Genomic DNA, 22,717 nt, shown 5'->3' on the forward strand with positions numbered 1-22,717 from the left:
CACAAAAAAATGATTAGGGAATTTTGATAGGTAGTCCCTGTGAAAGGTGTATAATTTCTGATAATTTTGTAATTTTAATGGCATTACAGCGCCTAAACCATTTAAGGGATAGTAATTGTCATTAATACAAGTTGGCGCAGATCTTTGTCAATAATGGGCTAAACTTAGCCTCAAACAGTTTGGGGGGGTCCGGTGTTATATAGGTGCCCAGATACCTAAGGCAAGAATGGGACCGGTGAAAGGAATATGTTAACATTGAGGGTCTCAGATTTGTTATAGTTATAGTTTATTTTGAAGTTGGACAGATATCTGTATTGTTGGACTGATCTAAAAGAGATTTAGGCGCAGAGCCCGGATTAGTGATAAGTGAATGGAGATCATCAACGTAGGCTGATATCTTGTGCTCTGTCTGTGACAGTCTCAACCCTTGTATCAGTGAGTTGAATCTTATATAACATACCAAGGGCTCTAAAGTTAAGATAAAAATTAAAGGGGACGTGGGAAAACTCTGTCAGGTTCTGTTGGAGAAGGGGAAGTATAAAGACTGGGTCTCATTAATCCTTGTGTAAAAGTGTGTAAAAGTGTAAAGGGTTGACATCCAAGCCATCATATGTTGCACCAATCCTACATAGTACGCTTAAAGACTATAACAAAAAACAAAAAAACAAACATGTTGAAAAGAAGATTAATTTTATTATTATTAGCATGACAGCATACAAAAAAATCAACACACCTTGTCATTTAACTTAATTATACGATTCTTACAGATCTTCATATAGTAATAAAATAGAACTAAAAGTCATAGTCTGATTAGTAACTGGCCACTCAGGTATACACACCTTGGGCTCATTCAGAAAGGCAGTTCAAATTGCAATTACAATACATAAGGAATTATTTAGTTGAGAACCAAGGTGCAGATGCAACTTAATAATATCGACACTTGCTGCGTAGAGATGGGCTTTTCTGAATCAATGGCGGATTCCCTTCACCCCTACGGAGCTTTCAGGTACTGACACTGGTGGTCAGAAGGTGAATAAGTATGTTTTCCTTTGAACTCCATTGCTTGGCCAACACTGCTATGAAACAAAGCTAATCTAACTTTAAATCTAACTAACTTCAAGTGCAAAGTGGCAAGAACACAATTTGTAATGTGGAACGTAAAGCTAACAATCATATGCCATTTAACTGCAGCTAGGTCAGTTAAAAGATGAATTCTGATTGGCTGCAATGAGTTACAGCGCTCTGTATATAGTCAATGTACTCTGAACTGCTTTAGTGAATAAGCTCATGTTTATTGATTTGTTATTAGATCTACCCTATTTTCCATATATGCTAAGATTTCAGGCAAAAATTGTACACAAATAATATACTATGCAGTATCAAGGAATAATTACAACTTAAACCTCTGAATCAAATGTAACATACACCTTTCATTAGAGAATAAACATGTCCATTTTAAATATTATTGAATATGAAAGAGTGAAAATATTATTGAATATAAAAGCAAGAAACAGACTGAAAAGTGCAAGAAGAAATCGTTTGCTAGTAGATCCATTTGCCGCTTAGTATACTATAATGCTCCGAACCCTAAAGACATAAATGGGGGAAACATTATTTGCATTGTTTAAGATTTAGGCATTATATGTTTTCAGTACAGTGAGGGCATGTTATAAAGAAAAGTCTTCATTGCCTAATTTCACTATGCATATTATTGATTGCTGTATCTTTTATCGAAAGTGGAACTAAACCCTCCTATCCTTTACAGCCACTGAAGCTGCCATCTTAGCCTCTGTTTGACCTGCAGATGCCATGGTGCTGCACATGTGATCCGCAATGACACCAACTCTTTGATGGCTGGACAGTTCATTTAAGAGCACAAGTTACAGTTTTAATGCATGACATGCCTTGAGTGCAACTGTTTTTGGAAACCGTTTAATTGATTTAAGGACATTGCTTTAATATTTTGATTGTATTAAGATGCAATGAGCTATGCGAATTAACAGCAGATCCTTCTGTTTGAAAGACTGAGGCATAGGTTAAGTCATCCATCTAATATTCATATACTTAAAAAAAGTGTTATAAAATAATCAACATTTTAGACTAAATTAACACACTAGACAGCGCTAATGTTGAGCATTTAAAACTTGTGGCCAACAACACATACATGGACAGTCTTATAACAAAAAACAGTCCTTTTAAAAGAAAACCCTTATAAAGGGAAGTGATGAAAAGTTCAGGGTGTTTAGCCAGATAATCTACAGGTGATCTTGAAAAAAACACAGATCTCCACATGCACCTTCCACCGATCACTTGTGTAATCCACCCGGTGACACACACTCTCCCCCCTAGGGGGTTAAACTCACCAGAGAGGAGAGTAATAAAGCCTTCAGAGCCAGCACTCTTTAGACGTAGTATTTTGTTGCCATCATCACTAAACAAAGGGTCACAGGTTTGCAGGGCTCATAGTAAACCAAAAAACAGAAAGAGAGGTGCACATAGCGTAATCCTGTTTATTGATTCAAACCCCTTGCACAAAGACAGACAGAGAACCCCCCTTCAATAAAAATACGTACATCAAATAAATAAATATCAAGCAATCAATCAAACAGGCAGGTAATTGCCAGTATGCACACTTCACCCAGAGCTGTCAGCACCGCTACACAGGAAAGAATCGATACTTCCTGGTTGTGCAGATAATCCAGGTGGAGCGCACACGTCACTTCCGGCGTCGTCTTGGCCACGTCCTGACGCGTTTTGTCATATCCTTTGACTTCAACAGAGGGCATCCTCTGTTGAGGTCAAAGGATATGACGAAATGCGTCAGGGCGTGGCCAAGACGACGCCGGAAGTGACGTGTGCGCTCCACCTGGATTATCTGCACAACCAGGAAGTATCGATTCTTTCCTGTGTAGCGGTGCTGACAGCTCTGGGTGAAGTGTGCATACTGGCAATTACCTGCCTGTTTGATTGATTGCTTGATATTTATTTATTTGATGTACGTATTTTTATTGAAGGGGGGTTCTCTGTCTGTCTTTGTGCAAGGGGTTTGAATCAATAAACAGGATTACGCTATGTGCACCTCTCTTTCTGTTTTTTGGTTTACTATGAGCCCTGCAAACCTGTGACCCTTTGTTTAGTGATGATGGCAACAAAATACTACGTCTAAAGAGTGCTGGCTCTGAAGGCTTTATTACTCTCCTCTCTGGTGAGTTTAACCCCCTAGGGGGGAGAGTGTGTGTCACCGGGTGGATTACACAAGTGATCGGTGGAAGGTGCATGTGGAGATCTGTGTTTTTTTCAAGATCACCTGTAGATTATCTGGCTAAACACCCTGAACTTTTCATCACTTCCCTTTATAAGGGTTTTCTTTTAAAAGGACTGTTTTTTGTTATAAGACTGTCCATGTATGTGTTGTTGGCCACAAGTTTTAAATGCTCAACATTAGCGCTGTCTAGTGTGTTAATTTAGTCTAAAATGTTGATTATTTTATAACACTTTTTTTAAGATTTTTTTCTTTGGTTTGAGACAGCTGCTGCTCACTAGATTGTCTCTCTGTTTAGACAGACACAGTGGATTTCAATCTTATTTTAGCCTTTAATTACATACTGTTGTGCATTTACGGTATGCATTTGTGTTTATTTATTTAAAAAAAATTTTTTTCATTATCAATTTATCTGCACCTTGGGTCTGTCTGGGTGTTTTGGCGCTGAGTGGTGTTTTCTGCAGGCCTGGTGAAACACTTTTATATTAATATTCATATACATTGTTTTTTTTTTTGTTAAATAATAATAGGTTAAAATCCCTTTTAACATAAAACTCATTATTCATCTAATTTTACACTAAGTATGCAATCATTTTCAGTTTTATATACATACCCTTGTCCACTGGAGAGTAGTTCAAATGCCTTGTTGATTTCATCCAGTGTCAATTTTGTGCTCACCAAGTAGTTAACACTGATTTTTTTCTTCATGTAATCATCTACAAGCTTTGTGACTTCTTCTCCTTTAAAGCCTACAAAATACAATCATATTTTATTCAGCAGTTCTGAGACAAGGATGGGCACCCAAGGCAAAGATTCCAAAATGTGCACCCCCCCTCCCCCCCACGAGCTGAGGCATGTTGAGTTCACATGTGTATCTTTTTAAGGTTGGGCTGGCGCAATGTTCGTGAATGACAGCTGCTGTCAGCTGGCCCTGGGGTCATCAATGTTTTGTCAATCAAAAAACAAACTGGATGGGGTGGGAGTGTTGCTAGTGTGATTTAGGTATTTTGAGCGTTGGGAAACAGAGCTAAGATTTCATTAACATTATGATAACCCAAATTTGTTCTTTCTTTTTGGAGATAAAAGTGGACCTTTTATTTTGAGAATTGTTCCTTTTATATAGACTGTAAAGTTACTTTTTTAACGAAAGAATAAACACAAATTTTCGTGAAAAAAAAGATAGCTTAGAGAGGGAAGGGATACAGGAGTTAATGCGGTATTAAACCTCAAGCCAAAAATGTAATATATTGCAGCTTACTAATTACTATATTTGATGGCTACATCAGTTTTCTTTTCTTAGGCTTTTCCCCTCTGTTTTCACCTGGTGATCTGGCCTCCACTCTATATGAATGAGCACAGGGGGCACAATTGGACATCAGCATTGTCAGTTTTGGGGAAGGTAGTGTTAGATGTATTAGAAGTTTTAAATATACTAGCAAATTGAAGCCAAACTCCAGCTAATACAGCAGTTTCAGCTAACAGTTTTTTCCTTTTGGGATAAAGTTTTTACATAAATAAATAAAAGTTGATCATTTTAAGCACCCTTGCTAGTGTTAAATGGTATGGTCCATCTCTGCCATTGATGCATTCTGCTCGAGAGCTTGTTCTTATGAAAAACAATTGACTTACTGGCTGGATCATCAGATGAAAATAGAAGAAACAAAGATTAAAAAAGAAAATGAATGCAGCTATCACATTTAAGAAATGGTATGCTGCAATATAATGAATGTTTGCTTTTGGGTTGATTACCTCTTTACTAAAAAAAATATATAAAAATGAATTATAGTTAAATATGAGTTAATAAAGGCTAAATGTTTATTTAAACACCCCCTATTTTTTTTCTTTTTTCTCTAAGTTCAGGCTGCAAGAACTCTGCCAGTATAATCCACAGGAATGGGCTGTTACACTACAGACAGAACAAATTCTCACCCCAGCTTTCCCTTTCCCTACAAGAGCATACCTCCCAACATTTTGAGATGGGAATGAGGGATGCCTACTTGCAAACATATGTAGGCATAGGACAAGCCCCCCTGACACACCCCCTTAAAGAAGAATTAACCCAAAAAAAGGTTAATTAAATCCACAAGGACTTTTTTTGCCACTCCTATTCCTGTATATTGGCTTTTAACACTTACAAATGCAACAATTTTGAATTTAGATGAAACGTTTAGTGCTGGGAAACACTTTTTGAAAGATAAAAAGTGCATTTTATATACAACTATATGAATCAGACCAAAATGAGAGACAACTGAGGGGGAAAGAGGGACAGAGGGACATTGTTCCAAATCAGGGACAGTCCCTTGAAATCAGGGAGCTATGCAAGAGTCCCTGATTTTAGTATTATTCTATACAATAGGATAACAACGAAAGATAAAAGTGTAGCGCTATAACTCAGTAATTGTGTGCATCAAAAAACATACATACATGTGTACAGTGAATACGTTTTGTCAAACCACATACAGTTATGGATGTGAATAACATTAAGTGGTAAATCCACACCTCTATAGGGTGAAACAATAAATAGTACACCTTATAATTAATTATAATAGTGACCAATATATAGAAAACAGTGTGTTAGCTGCTGTTTCAGTGTTCCTTTGATTTAGCGCAGCGCTGTACTTACCTTTTTATATGCAATAGGATAGAATGATTTGTAGTTAACTAGTAAATCATAATTTTAAAAAATATTTTCAGAATTTACCAGCAACATCACACATTTCAGATCTACAATGTTGTCTTGTACCATAATTGGTTTCATGGTCATTCATATTCTCTTGTCGGTGTGCCCTAGGGTGCCCCAGGTGTGCCACTAATTTTTTGTTTTTGGTGTCCCCAAGGGTTTTAGAATCCTAGCAACAGCCTTGCTAGAGATAATTAAAGTTACATATATATTGTACATACAATCATGCAACGATACATACACATATGTACACTTAAAGCTACAGATATCTTACAGGTAAAATATAGTCATACCTCCAAAGATAGATCCTTTCAATGACCGACCTGTCAGTAGTAAGAGTGGGTCAAGGGGAACACGCTCGTTTTGAGAAGCTACTCCAAGCACTACAGTCACTCCGCTACCACAGTAAGTGGATTGCAATGCATTCATCTGAAAAATGATTTTTATCACATATGTAAACTCATACACACCAAGAACTGCATGGTATTTACCTTGATTATGTGAAAGGCTTTCATTTGTAATTCAAGGAAAGAAACTAATGGCTTTGTAAAGATTTGAATACATTTTATAAAATATATACTATTATTTAATAATGATTACATTGTATTTTTATGGGTATTGACATGAATATAAACCCAGGAAAAAAACAGTAAATTAAACTGTAAAGTAAATGTATTCTCAATTCACAGCACTCACTACAGTTTACTTGCTCTACAAATTAAAGTTTATTATGATCATTTGAAAAAAATCCAATGAGGACACTTGGTCTGGTGACTCTGAGGACAACCAGAGATTTCCTCATTTTGGAAGGATTTCCTCTCACTTACTGGTTTGACTCTGGGACAGCAACGTGAAAGTAAATCTCCCTAATAGGCAACAGATAGAAAAAAACTGGTAGGGATCATAACCCTCCCTTACTCTAGGGAAAATGACAAGTTATGCAATTTTCAGCGCCCACTACAGTTTACCTCCTCTGCTAATATGAGTTTATTATGATCTTGTTTTTTACGCTTTGGTAGACCATTCATATTGCTTGTATTACTACTCTCCCTCAATGACTTGCATTCTGTAAATGGAGGAGGAGTTATTGAATTACAGGTCTCCATTGCCCATTCATAAAATGCAATGCATCGTGGGAGAGTAGTGATACAAGCAATATGAATGGTGGGGAGGAAAAAAGGGGTGAGCGACGCAACTTTTCTCAGTAGCAGCAGATGTTATTAACTCTCACAGATAGTCGCTCTGGGCAGTATCCGGCGGCTATGAAGAAGGCACTGCAAGGAAGATTTTTATCAGAAGCATCTGCCTTCAAGTAATAGGATATACACCATTACATGTAACTTAAAAATTGGTGCTATATACGGAAAAACTTTAGTTTTACGCTGTAATTAAAGGCAAAACTTTTTCTTTAGTTAAGGATAGGGTGGGGGTGATTAGATCATCCGTCAGGCTTTTATTGTTGTCTGTGCACCTGTTAGGGAGAATAAGCCTCTATTTGTCCTGTTGACCATTATTACCGAAAGTTAAAGTAAAAGAATATTCCAGATTTTGGGTTGCTCCCCGAACAGTATTAAAGAGAAAAACTTCCAATGCGGACACATGCCCTGGTGACCCTGGGGTCAACCAGGGATTTCCTCACTTTGGAAGGATTTCCTCTTACTTTCTGTTTTGGCTTTAAGATGGGAAGTGAAGGGAAATCTCCCCAGTGGGGCACAGATGGAAAAAAAAAACTGGTAGGGTTTTCTTAGTTATATTTAGTTCTGGTTTACATTTGCAATTGGCAAGTCACATTCTAGATTGTTTAGTATGTATATTTAAATATATAATAAATGATAACATCAACGTGTTTTTACATACCATAGTTTCAATGCGTCCAGCACATTCAATGGCATAATCTACACCTCCGTTAGTCTTCTCACAAATGACCTCATAGATTGGTTTATCATAATCTTTTGGGTCTAGGCATTCTGTGGCTCCCAATTCAATGGCTTTGGGAAATTTGTCTTTATGGGTTCCAACACCAAAAATACGTGAAGCTCCAGCAGCTTTGCATCCAACTATGGCTGAAAAGCCAACACCTCCCAATCCGAAAACAGCACAGGTAGAGCCTGGAGTTACCTGAGGGAAAAGAAACGTGTAGCTAAAATAAACCTTATTCCGGTTCCATTTCCGTTAGTAGAAATCCTTCTGCGTTCATGCTCCCCCAACCCTCACCGCCATAACCTTCTTGTATGGCGGGGATTAATACAACTAAGATGCTGTCATAGACTCTCATCAAGAGAGACTGATTATGCCTGTCTTTTCATCCCACATCCTCCATTCATAGAAACCATGCTATAATTTCTATGAACCGGGATCTTTGAATGGAGGGGGCAGATCAGCATCCACCAGTCCTTCATTCAATCATTCACCAGTCCTCCATTGTAGATCCTGTTTCATTAATTGAAGCTGTAGTCCTGCTTCTATGAATGGAATAGCTAGGCAGAAAGGATAGGCACTGTGAGAGCCTATTAGTTAGGGGTGGGGGGTCATGAACAGAGGAAGATTGCTACTAACAAATGAGGAATCAGCACAAGGGACACATCCTACTGACTGTAAGTTATGCAGCTTGTACTGATTTTTTTGATTTTTGTTCTAGCTACACTTAGCTTTAAAGTTATTAAAACAACCTAATGGTAATATCAGTGCTTCTTGCAGTTTTATTTATTTTTCATGCATTGTAATAAAACATCAAGCTTTATAGTGTATTACAATCATAGAGATGCCTGTGTGCCCAATTTACTTCACCTCCTTTACAGTAAATAATCAGCTAGTTCAAATATTTTAGCTAGAAGGGAGCAGTTTATTATATAAGAATTTGGAAACTTTTTGGTCCTGGTGCCATGAAGGGTCACAGTTTAATGTTTTTTTTTGCATGACATGATACAGTGATATTGATTTTTGAGGGTTCACTCCGTTACCACATTTATGGTTAAATAAGAGGTTTTCAATCTAGGAACAAATTTACATTCCTAACAATGTTATAATGAAAACATTGTTTTTGGGGGGCAGGAGGCGGAGCCCAGCGGAGCAGACATGCATTGTTAGAGCTCCACACCGCTGAGGAGAGAAAAGAAGGACAAAGCGGAGCCTGCAGGCTCAAAAGGTATCCATTGAACCTTTTTGCCCCAGGGAACAAACTGTGAAAGTTTGGGCAGGAAATATGGTACTGGGAGGAAACCGTGGCAGAAATAAAAATCACCTCACAAAGAGCTCACAGGCACTCACTGCAGCTGAAGCAGCTCCAGTCACCTCACAATATACAGCATCAGGGCGCTCTCACAGACAGAAAATGTCACAGCAAGACTCTCCATTTGAGTCAGATACAGAACAAATCCTCTCACAAACTTCTCCACAAGCCTCCTCAGTATCCCCAGTAATATTATTACAATTTGAAAAGATGCTTCATAAGGCTTTAAAACAAACCTCAGACCAAATAACAAACAGCCTAACCAAAGAAATAAGAGAGCTGGGAAACCGCACCGCAGCCTTAGAAATAAAAATGGATGAAATTGAAATTACAACCCAAGAAAATATAACAGAATTGGAACAATTAAAAAAAGAGAATTTAATACTTCAAACTAAGCTCGAAGATTACGAAAATAGAGCCAGACGTTCAAACTTGCGCATAAGGGGAATACCTGAAACTGTGACAGACCTGCAATCTACTATTACTGCTCTATTACAAGAACTAGAGCCAGATATCCCTATTGAACGTTTAGAACTGGACAGAGTACACAGAGCCCTCACAGCCAAAAAGAAAGATGGACCCCCACGTGATATAATCACAAAATGTCATTATTACAGAACGAAAGAACAAATACTAATTGCTGCAAGAGAAAAAAAGGAACTTAATTTTCAAGGACACAATTATCAAATTTTTGCTGACCTATCCCAACTTACTATTACTAAAAGACGATCCATGAAACCCCAACTAATGGAACTGCAACGCCACAACATTATGTATCAATGGGGCTTCCCCTTTTCAGTCAGATTTAACTACCAAGGTACAATTTACAGAAGCAGATCAGCAGATGAACTACAACAAACCCTTTTAAAATTAAATCTGACAGAACCCACAAGCAGCAACACTCCCACACGCAGAAGAATAGCATCATCTTCACCTTCAGGCAGCACCCAGAAAATTTCAGAACAAAATGGGAATCATCATTCTCACAAAAGAGGCCGTTATGCCACATCATCCATGGACCAAGAAGATTCAATGGACTGACATCCTAATTCCTGATATCTCTTCATTTATTATACTAAGAGATGGTTCTCTATAAAAAACCTATATTTATAACTGAATGTAACTGCATTCTGATAGTCACACACTGTGTGGGATCATGTTACATTCCAGTTATATTTCTTATTACTTCTGATTCATATAGCCTTAGAATATATAAGTGAAATAAGGAAATTCTTGTTCAGTTATATATTATCAGGTAATAACAATAGATTTATTACTTTTTAGGACAAATATGTTCAATAATCCAGAAGTAATGGAAGCTTTTTCTTTCTTTACTTAAAACAAATATATTATTACCTAACTAGTTCCTAGAATTATGTTTTTGTTTATTCTAATCTGAAGCAATACAACCTCAATTTTATGAGTTAACATATCTAAACAGTTACATATGAATAAAATATGTAATTGTTTACTCTACAAGGGTTAAAATCCCAAAATAATTCAAACTATCTTCATCAATACCAAAGTTATTAACAGTACCTTTCTAACTGAATTATTTAGCCTAGGGCAGAACTAACCATATACAACCACCCTGGAATAAATAATTTCAACAAAAACTATATTCTGCACTCCAATTAATGAAACATCATTTTGATGTCTTTTGACATAGCACTTCTCTCCTGTAAGCGGAAGATCCATGTACCCCCATTAGCCCTCCTCATTCTCCCAACCATATTATGTGGGAGTGTGACGAAGGCACTTATTCCCCTGAGAGAGATATTTATTCTCTTTCATGGGTAAATTGTGATTACTTGCAAAAAATAATTTATACAATGTATCATCTAATCTCATATGTTTTTTGTTTACTCTTTACTCCAGAATTCACTGGTTTCTTTTCTATCTATTCATCTCTTCAGTCCACACAGGTTGATCTGCGCAGTCAGCTCTGCATAACAAAAAGTAAGTCAAAACTATTTGATCTATTGCCATAGCACCACTGAATATACTTTCCCTGAATGTTCAGGGAATAAATGTCCCTCAAAAAAGGACCAAAGCCTTCCGTACTTTCCATAACTAGAAGGCTCACATAGTATGCCTCCAAGAAACACACTTCACCAAAGATTCTACTCCAAAATATATTTCTCCTTTTTATCAACAAATTTACACGGCTTCTGCCTGTACCAAGCAAAGGGGAACTCTAATTGCATTTCACAGATCCACACAATTCACCTTATCATCAGAAATTAAAGACCCAGAAGGTAGATACCTGATACTCATGGGTTATATAATGGATACAGCAATCACGGTGATTTCCTACTACGCTCCTAACAAACAACCTACACCATTCCTCTCACATATATTACAAGTGATTAATACACACAAAATAGGAACAGTGATAATGTGTGGGGATTCGAACCAGGTCCTCCTCCCATTTCTAGATAAATCACCTTTTACACCATCCAAAATAACCTCTAGATTACCTTTTTCTCAACTTCTTTCCAAATACAATCTGGTAGATTCATGGAGAGAAAGTAACCCAATGAAAAAGAAATTCACTTATTTCTTGCACCTTCATCAAACCTTCACCAGAATAGATCATATTTTTCTAACAATAGGAATGATACCAGAAATTATTGCATCAGATATAATTCCGATTCCGTGGTCTGACCATAATGCAGTATACACTACTATAGCCTCAGCCATACCAAAAGCGCATGACCCAACGTGGTACTTACCGGACATAATGCTCAAACACCCACTACATCAGATGGCCATTGAACAAGCTTTAAAGGAATACATATCAATTAATAATACAACAGACATCTCCCCAATAACACTGTGGGAAGCTCATAAGCCTGTCTTGCGTGGTACAATACAAAGACAAATGGCACTATTTAAACGGGAACGCAAAAATCTACCAAAAAACTAGAACTCAATTTTAATGCAGCCTACATATCATTTCAAGATAATCCATCTCAGAGTATAAAATCTCATCTGGAAAAATCTAGATTGGAATACGATCTATTTCTCACTGAGTCAGTTGATAAATCCCTCAAACGCTCCAAACACAATTTCTACATGAATACAAACAAACCAGGTACATATTTGGCTCGGGCATTAAATTCAACTAACAAATCTTTCAAACCAATACGTTTGAAATTATCAAAAAATGTTTACACTTGTAATCCAGTTAAAATAGTCCATAAATTTCACTCACATCTCACAACTTTATACAAGACAAACAATGAATTTAATCCTACAGAGGCCTTCTTCTCAAAAATAACCTTACCTGAGTTATCTCAGAATCAAAAAAGCAGTTTGGATGAGCCTATACCTATAGATGAAGTTGCTAACGCCATAAAAGACCTAAAACTTAACAAAAGACCAGGCCCAGACGGCTACTCGGCTTTATACTATAAAACATTCTCAGAAATACTCTCTCCCATTCTCATTGAAACTTTTAACAAACTTCTACATGGACATTCTTTTCGGCAAGAAACACTAATGGCAATTGTTTGTATGATCCCAAAACCCCTTTCTGATGATACTTCCTGTGTGAATTATCGGCCTATCTCTCTGTTAAACCTCAATATTAAATTATTAGCAAAAATAATAGCAAAACGCCTCAATAGCATTATAGGAAAATTAATACATAGAGATCAAGTAGGCTTCATGCCAAATAGACAGGCAGGCGATAATATACGCAGGGCAGTGTTATTGGCACATATTGCTAAAAAACGGAAAATCCCTTTATGTTTTCTATCTCTTGATATTAAGAGGGCATTTGACACAGTATCCTGGCAATATATGCAATATTCATTACAAAAATGGGGTTTTGGACCCCACTTTTTAACATGGATCAAAGCATTATATAATAAACCCAAAGCCTATATAAAATATGCTGGATACAAATCTGAAGCCTTTAATATCGAAAGAGGTACCCGACAGGGTTGCCCATTATCTCCCTTATTATTTGCCCTTATACTCGAACCCATGGCCCAATACATCAGAACAAACCAAACTATAACTGGCATTGAAGTAGGAGGTATTACACACAAATTATGTATATTTGCAGATGATATATTACTTTTTCTATCATCACCACAGGTCTCTGGTCCTAACTTAATACCAGCTCTTGATGGATTTGCAGCCCTAGCCGGCCTTATGATTAATCCTAAGAAATGCCTAGTGCTTAATATTTCACTCACAAACATGGAATTGATCCCAGCTAGGGCTGCACTCCCATTCACATGGGCAGAAAAATCAATCCCATATCTTGGAATTTATTTAACAGCATCTCATTCTGACTTATTCTCAACCAATTATCCTCCTGTATTAAGACAAATCACAAATCTAATAAAACAATGGTCGCAACTTCCTTTATCCTGGATGGGGAAGATTAATGCAATCAAAATGACTATTCTACCCAAATTGCTTTATCTATTCAGAGTCCTCCCTATTCCAATTCCTTCCTATTTTTTGAGAATAGTACAAAAAAAAGCAACTTCGTTTATATGGGGCTCTTCTAAACCAAGTATACCTATACACACACTACATCTTCCCAAAAATAAAGGAGGCCTGGGATACCCTAATTTTACTAACTACTACAGAGCAGCACATTTGGCCAGTCTGTCCAAATACCATGCAAAACAGGAAATCCCATTATGGGTATTTATAGAGGCTTCAGAAAATGACCCTCTATTAATATCAAATTTATTATGGCTTGATCCTAAAGACCGCTTTAAAATTCATAATCCCATAACTAAACACTTCTTATCTCTCTGGGATAAACTAAAAACCAAATATCAGTTACAATCTCCACACAATCCTCTCCTTTCTTTTATCAGAAATCCGGCCTTTTATCCGGCATGGATCTACCCAAATTCTTTTAAAGCTTGGACAACATCAGGCATTCAGACACTAAATGACTTCATAGCATCTAAATCATTCCTTTCATTCCCATCGCTTAGAGAAAAATATGATCTACCAAACTCTGAGATATTTAGATATCTCCAAATCAAAAATTTATATACACCATTCCTAAAGGGGGATACACCATTATCCCAATTATCCATTTTTGAATCAATCTGTACAAAAGATCCATTTGCTAAAGGTACAATTTCATCACTTTATAATCAATTATATGGAGTAGCAAATCTTAATAGACCCTCTTACGTTCAGAGGTGGGAGGAGGACCTGGGACGAACTTTAGAAGACACAGACTGGTCTAACATATGGCTCACATCTAAGTCATCTTCACCCAACATCTTAGCACTGGAGACAAATTATAAAGTCCTAACTCGCTGGTACCTTGTACCCGCTAGAGTGGCAAAATATTCACCTAATACCTCAGCTCTTTGTTTTCGAGGATGCCCAGAAATAGGCACATATTTACACATATGGTGGACGTGCCCAGTAATCCAAACCTTCTGGAAGGAAGTCTTTGTGATTGCATCTAAAATATTTAAAAGAAATAATACAACCAGATCCATATTTAACTTTACTTAATCTAAAACCGGAATGGTTAACACTCTCTCAATTCAAACTTATGATCCAACTAATAACGGCTGCAAAACAAACAGTGGCCAAGGCATGGAAATTTCCTACATTGGTACTAGCAGAAACAATTCACAGAATGAATAATACAATGTCCCATGCTAAGATGGTAGCCATCGATCAAAATCAAATTCCAAAATTTGAAAAACTTTGGCATCCTTGGATAAAACAACAGTTCCTGTCAAACTTCAATGACTCTGTCCTGTTGCCATGGTAACAGATTAAATGACTTACAGAGACACCCATTCTAAGGCTTCAAAGAGAACTAAAAAGAATAATAAACTGACGAGCGGGACAACCTTGTGGACCATACCTCTACCTTTCAACCCTTTTTCTTCTTTCTCTTTCCTTTTCTCCACCTTACGATTAAAGCTTATTATCAGAATTTATTTGACCTATATACACTCTACTTGTAAACAATATGTATAGTAGGTATAAATCATTTAAATACCTACAAAAGTAACTAAGGAAATGATATATATCTTTAATTTAGGTTTACGTGAACCCAATGTTTAATATTTGAAATTTCATGATATTTACCTATATAAACCCTACTGTAAAACAATGAGCTTACTTTATAGATCCTTGTAAACTTACTTTATGTATCTTTATAACATTGTATACTCAATAAACTTCTTTTGACAAGGAAAACATTGTTTTTACAAAACATATTACTAACACATTTCATTATCACAAAGTGATGAAGAGCAAATTATAAATTAGTTGCACGTCCTTAGAATAATGGGTGAAAATGATTAGGGTCAGTTCACACTGCTGTGATGCGATTTTGACGTGATTTTGTAGTGTGAATATGTAGTGCAACTTTGATGTGACTTTGCATATTCTATGGGGCCAAATCACACTATAAATTGGACCAAAGTAGCACCGTGCTGAGTCGCATCTATGAGAATGGGTGCCATTGAATATAATGTGCACCCCTTGTTATGTGACTCTGTGCGCATCAGGCATCAGAAGTTGCACTAGTGAGAATCAGCACCTAATACAAACTATATGAATTGGATTCCCTTTATAGTTCACGAATCTCTTAACTTAGACCTATAATTAAGTCTGCTAAAAAAATCTGACATCCAATAATATAACGCATCTGGCGTTTTATATTATATATATATATAACTTTTTATAGAGAAGAGAAACAGCATCAGATGCTGAGCTGTGTCGGAGACTCTGCACACACACAGCAAAGAATATAAATGCTACGTCACCAGGATGCATATGTCTGCATTATACTTGGTACAATATCTTAGACCAGTGGTTCTCAACCTCAGTCTTCAAGTACCCCCAACAGGCCATGTTTTCAGGTTTTACTTTACTTTGCACGGCTGCTTTAAATCAATATCAATGACATGGTATTGATAAGAGCTATTTTATCTAAGAGAAGTTCCCCAAATATGACTCGTTGGGGGTACTTGAGGACTGAGGTTGATAATCACTGTCTGAGACTATGACTCTGGATAATGCCTCATCACAAATTGGCCAGATTTCTGGAAACTAATTGAAATGAAGGTCTGGTCAGAAGAAGTCCCATGGTCCCTTTTAGAGGCCATAAATTCCGGTGTTACACTAAGCATTAATTAGCACATATGTACCTAACATAATGAAAACATATTTGATGCTATGTAAAGTAGGTCTAATAACAGACCTAGTGTTCAGGGTTTGTTCATCCAGACAGTACTTGCTGTTGTCCCAGCTCACAAATCTTTTGAAGCAAGCCATTCTTGATAGCATCTACCACATTGTTCTATTAGTACTCCTTACTTCTCCTTCCTTTTATTATAAAATCTACTGTGGCTTTACGATAACAGCAAATCAAAAGAACAAGAGGTAGGGAAGTCAAGATACAGCATGCAGTCTAATGAAAAAGGATTCAAAATCTGAATGCAGATAGTTTTAGGGTGTGCTTGCAAATGTTAGATATATAAATTCTGAACCCCATTTATGCAAAACAAAGTAATGGATATGTACGGTACTTATACCCAAAATATTGAAAAAAATCCTTTATTGCCAGTGGTTTCATAATGAAATGAAAAAGATAATTACCTTAGCAGTGTTTATTGCTGCACCATATCCAGTAGCAAATCCACAGCCAATAAGGCAACTTTCAAGAGGGGCTTTAGGGTCTATTTTGGCAACAGCTATATCAGCCACAACAGTATATTGAGTGAAAGTGCTTGTACCCATTAAGTTGTAAATTGGTTTGCCTCTACAAGTAAATCGGCTGGTCATATCCGCCATCAGCCCTGTTTTGGCACCCATGCTGTTTAATAAAACAATATTAGAATAATAAGGTGACAAGAGCTTTAAAATATCAGTGCAATGCCATTAAAGATTTTGTTCAGCTTTAAAAAAAAAGACACAGATGCTAAAGGTTTATTCCACTTAACTCATATTTTAATTACAGATGGAGCTTTAAAACAGTATTAGAATAGTAAGATGACAAGAGTTTTAAAACATTTAAAGTGACTGTAAACACAGACATGAAAAAAATCCTCCTACATACGTTCTACCTGTTTTTCTGCAGCCATCTTCTCTACAGTCCTTCAAAGTAAAGACTTTATACAGCTTATCTGAGCTTCAGAAATCAGGGAGTAAGGAGCTGAAGTTACACTCTGCAGAGCTTAGTGAGGAGAGCTCTGAGATCTGATTGGAAGGAAGGGACACACCCCCTTCATACAGCACACAGGAACAGAGGTGAGGCTGTCAATCACAGACTGTGTGCTGGAGCTACCTCCCCTGTCACATTATTTCTCTTGGTGTCAGGAAAACTTGTCAAAAGTTACTCATTCCAGTAGCAGAGGAACAAGGCAGCAGATAGAAATGACACTGCCTCAATCCAGTGCGCTGGATTGAGCCAAATACACACTATAGAGGCACATGCTTTGTTCATATTTTATATCTAAGGTTTACAACCACTCTAGATGAAATATTAATGAAAATGGAAGCGAACTTTTAGGATGCAGTTATTAACTGGCTAACAAAATGTGGTATGTCCAATATCATTGGCAGTTTGCAGCTAAAATGTTTTGTACCTAATGGGTATTGTTGCCTTATGAGTTTATGTGAAATCTACATTAAAAGCTGTAAAATGTTGTAATTATGAATATATTTAATTTAGATTTGCACATTTAGATTTGTATCAATGTGGGTGTTTTAGATAACAGAAGTCTCTGTTATACAGACGATTCTGTGCCTAAGCTTGTGTATCAATGGGACCCAAACCTCTTTGTTCTACAAATATTCACTTCAAAGGATCCCTCATTTAGATATGCAATGAAGGTGGCCAGCCCGTCTTCAATACTTAGCTTCTCTGGAAAGGTCAAGTTAAATCTCTCGCTCAAAATAGTCTGTGCCAAGGATTTGCATTAAAGGGGGCTGGCTTATGCAAAGTATAGGGATTGGAGATGTAGCCAATCCTTAACCAGGAACAGGGAGGCCCACCAATCAGAGCCACGCCATGCCAACCAATGAGGCACCGGCCTGTAATGATATACAAAGACTAGATGGGAGGGGAGAGTACACACTCTCTGGTAGAGCAGTCAACTGAATGGAACCTTTGTGGGCAGTAGCCTGGTAACTATGAAATGTCTGCCTTGTACTTGGATCTAAATGTTTGTCTTATGTCTTTTCTATCCTACTGTTTGTAGATTAATGTTTTAAGGAATATACTCTGTATTCCTTCATGTAATCCATGGTTTTTACCCTTTTCCTGTACAATAGATAGATTGTGTGTATAAGTCTAGGCCTCCTTACTATTTACCAATAAATTCTTGTTATTGTGTTAAAGCTTTCACTCATAGTAAAACAACTCTCATTAGCCCAAATCATATCTGAGAGCTATTAAATCTCAAATATAGTTTACGGGTAACAGGTATATTTTTTGAATAAGCACATTTAAAGTTGACAAATGTAAATTTGTTGATAACAAATTGTCAAGCTATTTATACAGCTACAGCATTTTGGATGATTGACAATTTTCTGTTTGTACATTCATTTTAGCTAGGATAAATGTGTTGTGCCATGTGAAAACCACACCTTATAGGTTTGCTTTAGCAGTGTTTTAAAAAATGGCAGATGGGAGTTTCTGTTGAATGTATGGATAATGAACAGCATAGCTGCGGGTGCATCCAGGAAAAAAACACTATAGACACTGTAATGTTACTACGTAAATAGAAGCCACCAAGTTTCTTCACATACTATATAGTCTCTAATACCATTATAGTATTAATATATGGAATTTATATATTTGGATTTGTTTTACATATGGATAATGTGATAAAATTCAGCGCTGACTAATATAACAATATAAATGCAAGCAGGCACTAAGGTCAACTCAAAAAATACCTCAAAGACATGTATATAAATAGAAAGTGCTGCGCAAATAAAGTTCATAGACAACTAATAAAATTGTAGTGTGGTAGCAGTAAAGAAGAGCAGGAACCACCGGTGACAATAAATATCTGAATGGTGACTTTATCCCTCCACCGCTCTTAGATGGCCCCTCACCTCAGATATTCGACCTGAAACAGGTCACACCGCTTATAGGATTGAATGGATAAATCTGTAAGATACTCCTTCACTTCCTTCAGCTCACAATGCTCAGTGTAGGCAGATGATGAATATAAAATAAGATAAAAAGCAACAAACCATAGTGTTCTCCGTATGTATTTTATTAAAATTGATGAAGACTAAAAAACATCAGGTCTACATGCTGGAGTGCGATTGTGGCCTTCAGTATGTGGGCCGGACCTCAAGAGCACTTCATATAAGAATTGGAGAGCATATTAGTAACATTAAGCGGGGGGTAAAGACCCACAGTGTGTCTAGGCATTTTCGCCTTTTTCATCAAAAAGACCCCAAATGCTTAAAATTTTGGGGGATAGAAAAGGTGCCGCGACACTGGAGGGGTGGTCATTACATCAGACAGCTCAGCCGTAGGGAATCGTTTTGGATCTATGAGACCAAAGTTCTCTCCCCCTTTGGAATGAACGTTGATTTTGATTTAAATTGTTTTATTTCAAATAGATGATGTTTTGTACTATTGTTTTTAATTCTATTTTTTAAATTTTTTAATATTGTATATGTGATCGTGTTTGACTGATGCCTGTGGGTTGATGTCTTTCTTCTTCTTTTTTGATATTATTCATACATATTATGTATGGAGTTTTAGTATGCGACTTTCTACATGCGATTTTGTAGCATTAGTTTATGCGCATTTAATTTTTATCAATTTTTATGTTTAAAATACTCTGATTTGGAGATTTAGAGTGTTTGCTGTGCATGGTGATACATGCCATTCGGGTATTGTAAGCAATCATCTTTATACAATATGCGTTTATTATGTGACCTTCTTTGCATGCGATTTTGCAGCATCAATTTATGCGTATTTAATTAATATGTTTTAACACATTTTGATATATATATCTAGAATGTTTGCTATGCATGAGGATATATGCCATTTGGATATTGCAAGTAATCATCTCTATATATCATATATTTTAAGTTTGTCCATTGCTGGCGGTGTTGATCTATGCAATTTCCGTTAGGAGTAAAGGGTAATAGGAATCAATAGCCATTATTTAATGACAGGGAGGCGCTTGACCTCCCGATCATTGCTCCCGTTCTTCTGATTGGTGCCGCCGTCACCATGGAGTATAATAATAACAATGCGGGCCGTCACTACGCATCCCGCCCCACGCCGATGAAGTCCCGCCCATAGGACGTAACGCGTACGGGGGTAAGGAGCGTGTGACGTCACCCGCGGTCATCCGACAGACACGATCACAAGCCCGCTGGCCGGCACTCGGATCGGAGTGCCGGTTTCATGTGAGTGTTATTGATGTTTTTTAGTCTTCATCAATTTTAATAAAATACATACGGAGAACACTATGGTTTGTTGCTTTTTATCTTATTTTATATTCATCATCTGCCTACACTGAGCATTGTGAGCTGAAGGAAGTGAAGGAGTATCTTACAGATTTATCCATTCAATCCTATAAGCGGTGTGACCTGTTTCAGGTCGAATATCTGAGGTGAGGGGCCATCTAAGAGCGGTGGAGGGATAAAGTCACCATTCAGATATTTATTGTCACCGGTGGTTCCTGCTCTTCTTTACTGCTACCACACTACAATTTTATTAGTTGTCTATGAACTTTATTTGCGCAGCACTTTCTATTTATATACTTGTTTTACATATGGATTGTTTTATTTTAGTTTTAATTTCGTAGTCATATTGATTTTAGAGTGCAGAACATGTGATTTTGGGAGAACATATGAATTCTATATTTTATGAATGATATGAAATAGTATACTTTTCTATTTGTTCTCATGGCACAATGGCATTTTGAAGACTAACTTGCCCTTCTTTGTGTTTTTATATATATATAATGTATACACTTTTTGATTTCATATATATTTGTATTCTAGCCCTGAAGAAGGGGGGTGCATTGGCACCCCAAATACATTTGCATATGTTCATGCTTGTTTGGGTTTATACTATCCTGGAAGCTGTCTTCGTTCTTGGAATCTTACATATGTCAGAGGCAATGTACAAAAAAAGTGAAAGCAGACAAAATACATTTTTTTGGCATAAAAATTCTTTTCTACCAAAATCTCTACCTGCCAGGAATTTATTGCCCTTTAGTCCCTTTTTAATGCCAATCCATTTTTAAAATAGGAGTAGGATGCAGAAAATTAGAACATGGTACTGGATGATAGATATCAAATTATTCTGAAGCACTAGATCTAAAAATGTAGGGATTTTATATGTCAGCATATGGGCAAATTAGCCCCGAGTAAGGCAGGAAATATGCTCTTCCCTGCTTTGACAGATAAAAAGATTCTTTGGATCAATATTAAAAAACACTCCTCTGTCATTTATTAGTTAAGGGTTGAATAACTTCCTAAAGGTCTTCTGCTTTTTTTGACTTGTGTCTTCTAGAGTAGAAAACCCCATCTTGGGTTAGAATTGGTTAAGCTAAGCTTTACCATGCATTTACCCTGGCTGAAAGATCCAGCTGCCCAAACACAAGCTTTGTTCATATCAAATGGCAATTTTTAAACTCTTCCCATTCTTCATGGGTTATATTATCCTGGAAGCTGTCTTCATTCTAGGCATCTTACATATGTCAGAGGCAATGTACAAAAAAAAAGTGAAAGCAGACAGAATATTTTTTTGGGGCATAAAAAGTCTTTACTACCAAAATCTCTACCTGCCAGGAATTTATTGCCCTTTAGTCCTTCTTTAATGCCAATCCATTTTTAAAATAGGTGTAGGATGCAGAAAATTAGAACAAGGTACTACGAATGATAGATATCAAATTTTTCTGAAGTGCTAAATCTAAAAATGTAGGGATTCTATATGTCAGCATATGGGCAAATTAGCCCCAAGTGAGACAGGAAAGATGCTCTTCCCTGCTCTGACAGATAAAAAGATTCTTTGGATCAATTAAATTTAAAAAAACATTCCTCTGTCATTTATTAGTTAAGGGTTGAAAAACTTCCTAAAGGTCTTCCGCTTTCTTTGACTTGTGTCTTCAAGCCATTTACCGACCGACCACTGTATATATACGTCATTACTTTGAAGATGGATATCTCAGTAACAGCAGCAGCTGCTGCCACAACCGAGGTATCCATCTTTAGGGCTGGCGGTTCTGTACACGATAATGGTGGTCTCTGTGGCGGGTTCGCCGCAAGATCACCGTTATCGGCGGCGGGAGAGGTGCTACCCCCCCCTCCTGCCGCTCTCCCGCGCCCTCCGCCGCTTACCGGAGCCGTCGGTAGCGGCGGAGGCGATCGGGTCCTCTCACTTCTTAGGTATGGAGATGAGTGAGGCTAAGATGGCCCCCACCCGTCTCCATATCATAGGGTGGCGGAAGCGACGTCATTACGTCAGCTCCGCCCATTTGTCTTAAAGGCACAATTTTTTTGTGTCATTTTTTCAAACGACTTTTTTTTTTTTTGCATTAAAGTCTAA

General features: G+C 37.1%; 1 protein-coding gene across 1 annotated transcript in view; it reads right to left on the reverse strand.

The window, feature by feature from the left end:
• Window positions 1-673: 673 nt before the first annotated feature.
• LOC141110061 (NADP-dependent alcohol dehydrogenase) overlaps window positions 674-22,717 on the reverse strand; it is a 49,673-nt gene continuing 27,629 nt past the window's right edge. The window contains exons 5-9 of the mRNA XM_073601295.1: window positions 16,786-17,002; window positions 7,800-8,060; window positions 6,236-6,371; window positions 3,876-4,011; window positions 674-1,587 (exon numbers count right to left, since the gene is read on the reverse strand). Of these exons, the coding sequence (XP_073457396.1) occupies window positions 1,563-1,587; window positions 3,876-4,011; window positions 6,236-6,371; window positions 7,800-8,060; window positions 16,786-17,002 (775 nt within the window). The 3' untranslated portion in view covers window positions 674-1,562. The remainder of the gene's footprint in view (window positions 1,588-3,875; window positions 4,012-6,235; window positions 6,372-7,799; window positions 8,061-16,785; window positions 17,003-22,717) is intronic.

This window comes from Aquarana catesbeiana, linkage group LG01, assembly GCF_042186555.1.
Source record: "Aquarana catesbeiana isolate 2022-GZ linkage group LG01, ASM4218655v1, whole genome shotgun sequence".
NCBI lineage: Eukaryota > Metazoa > Chordata > Amphibia > Anura > Ranidae > Aquarana > Aquarana catesbeiana.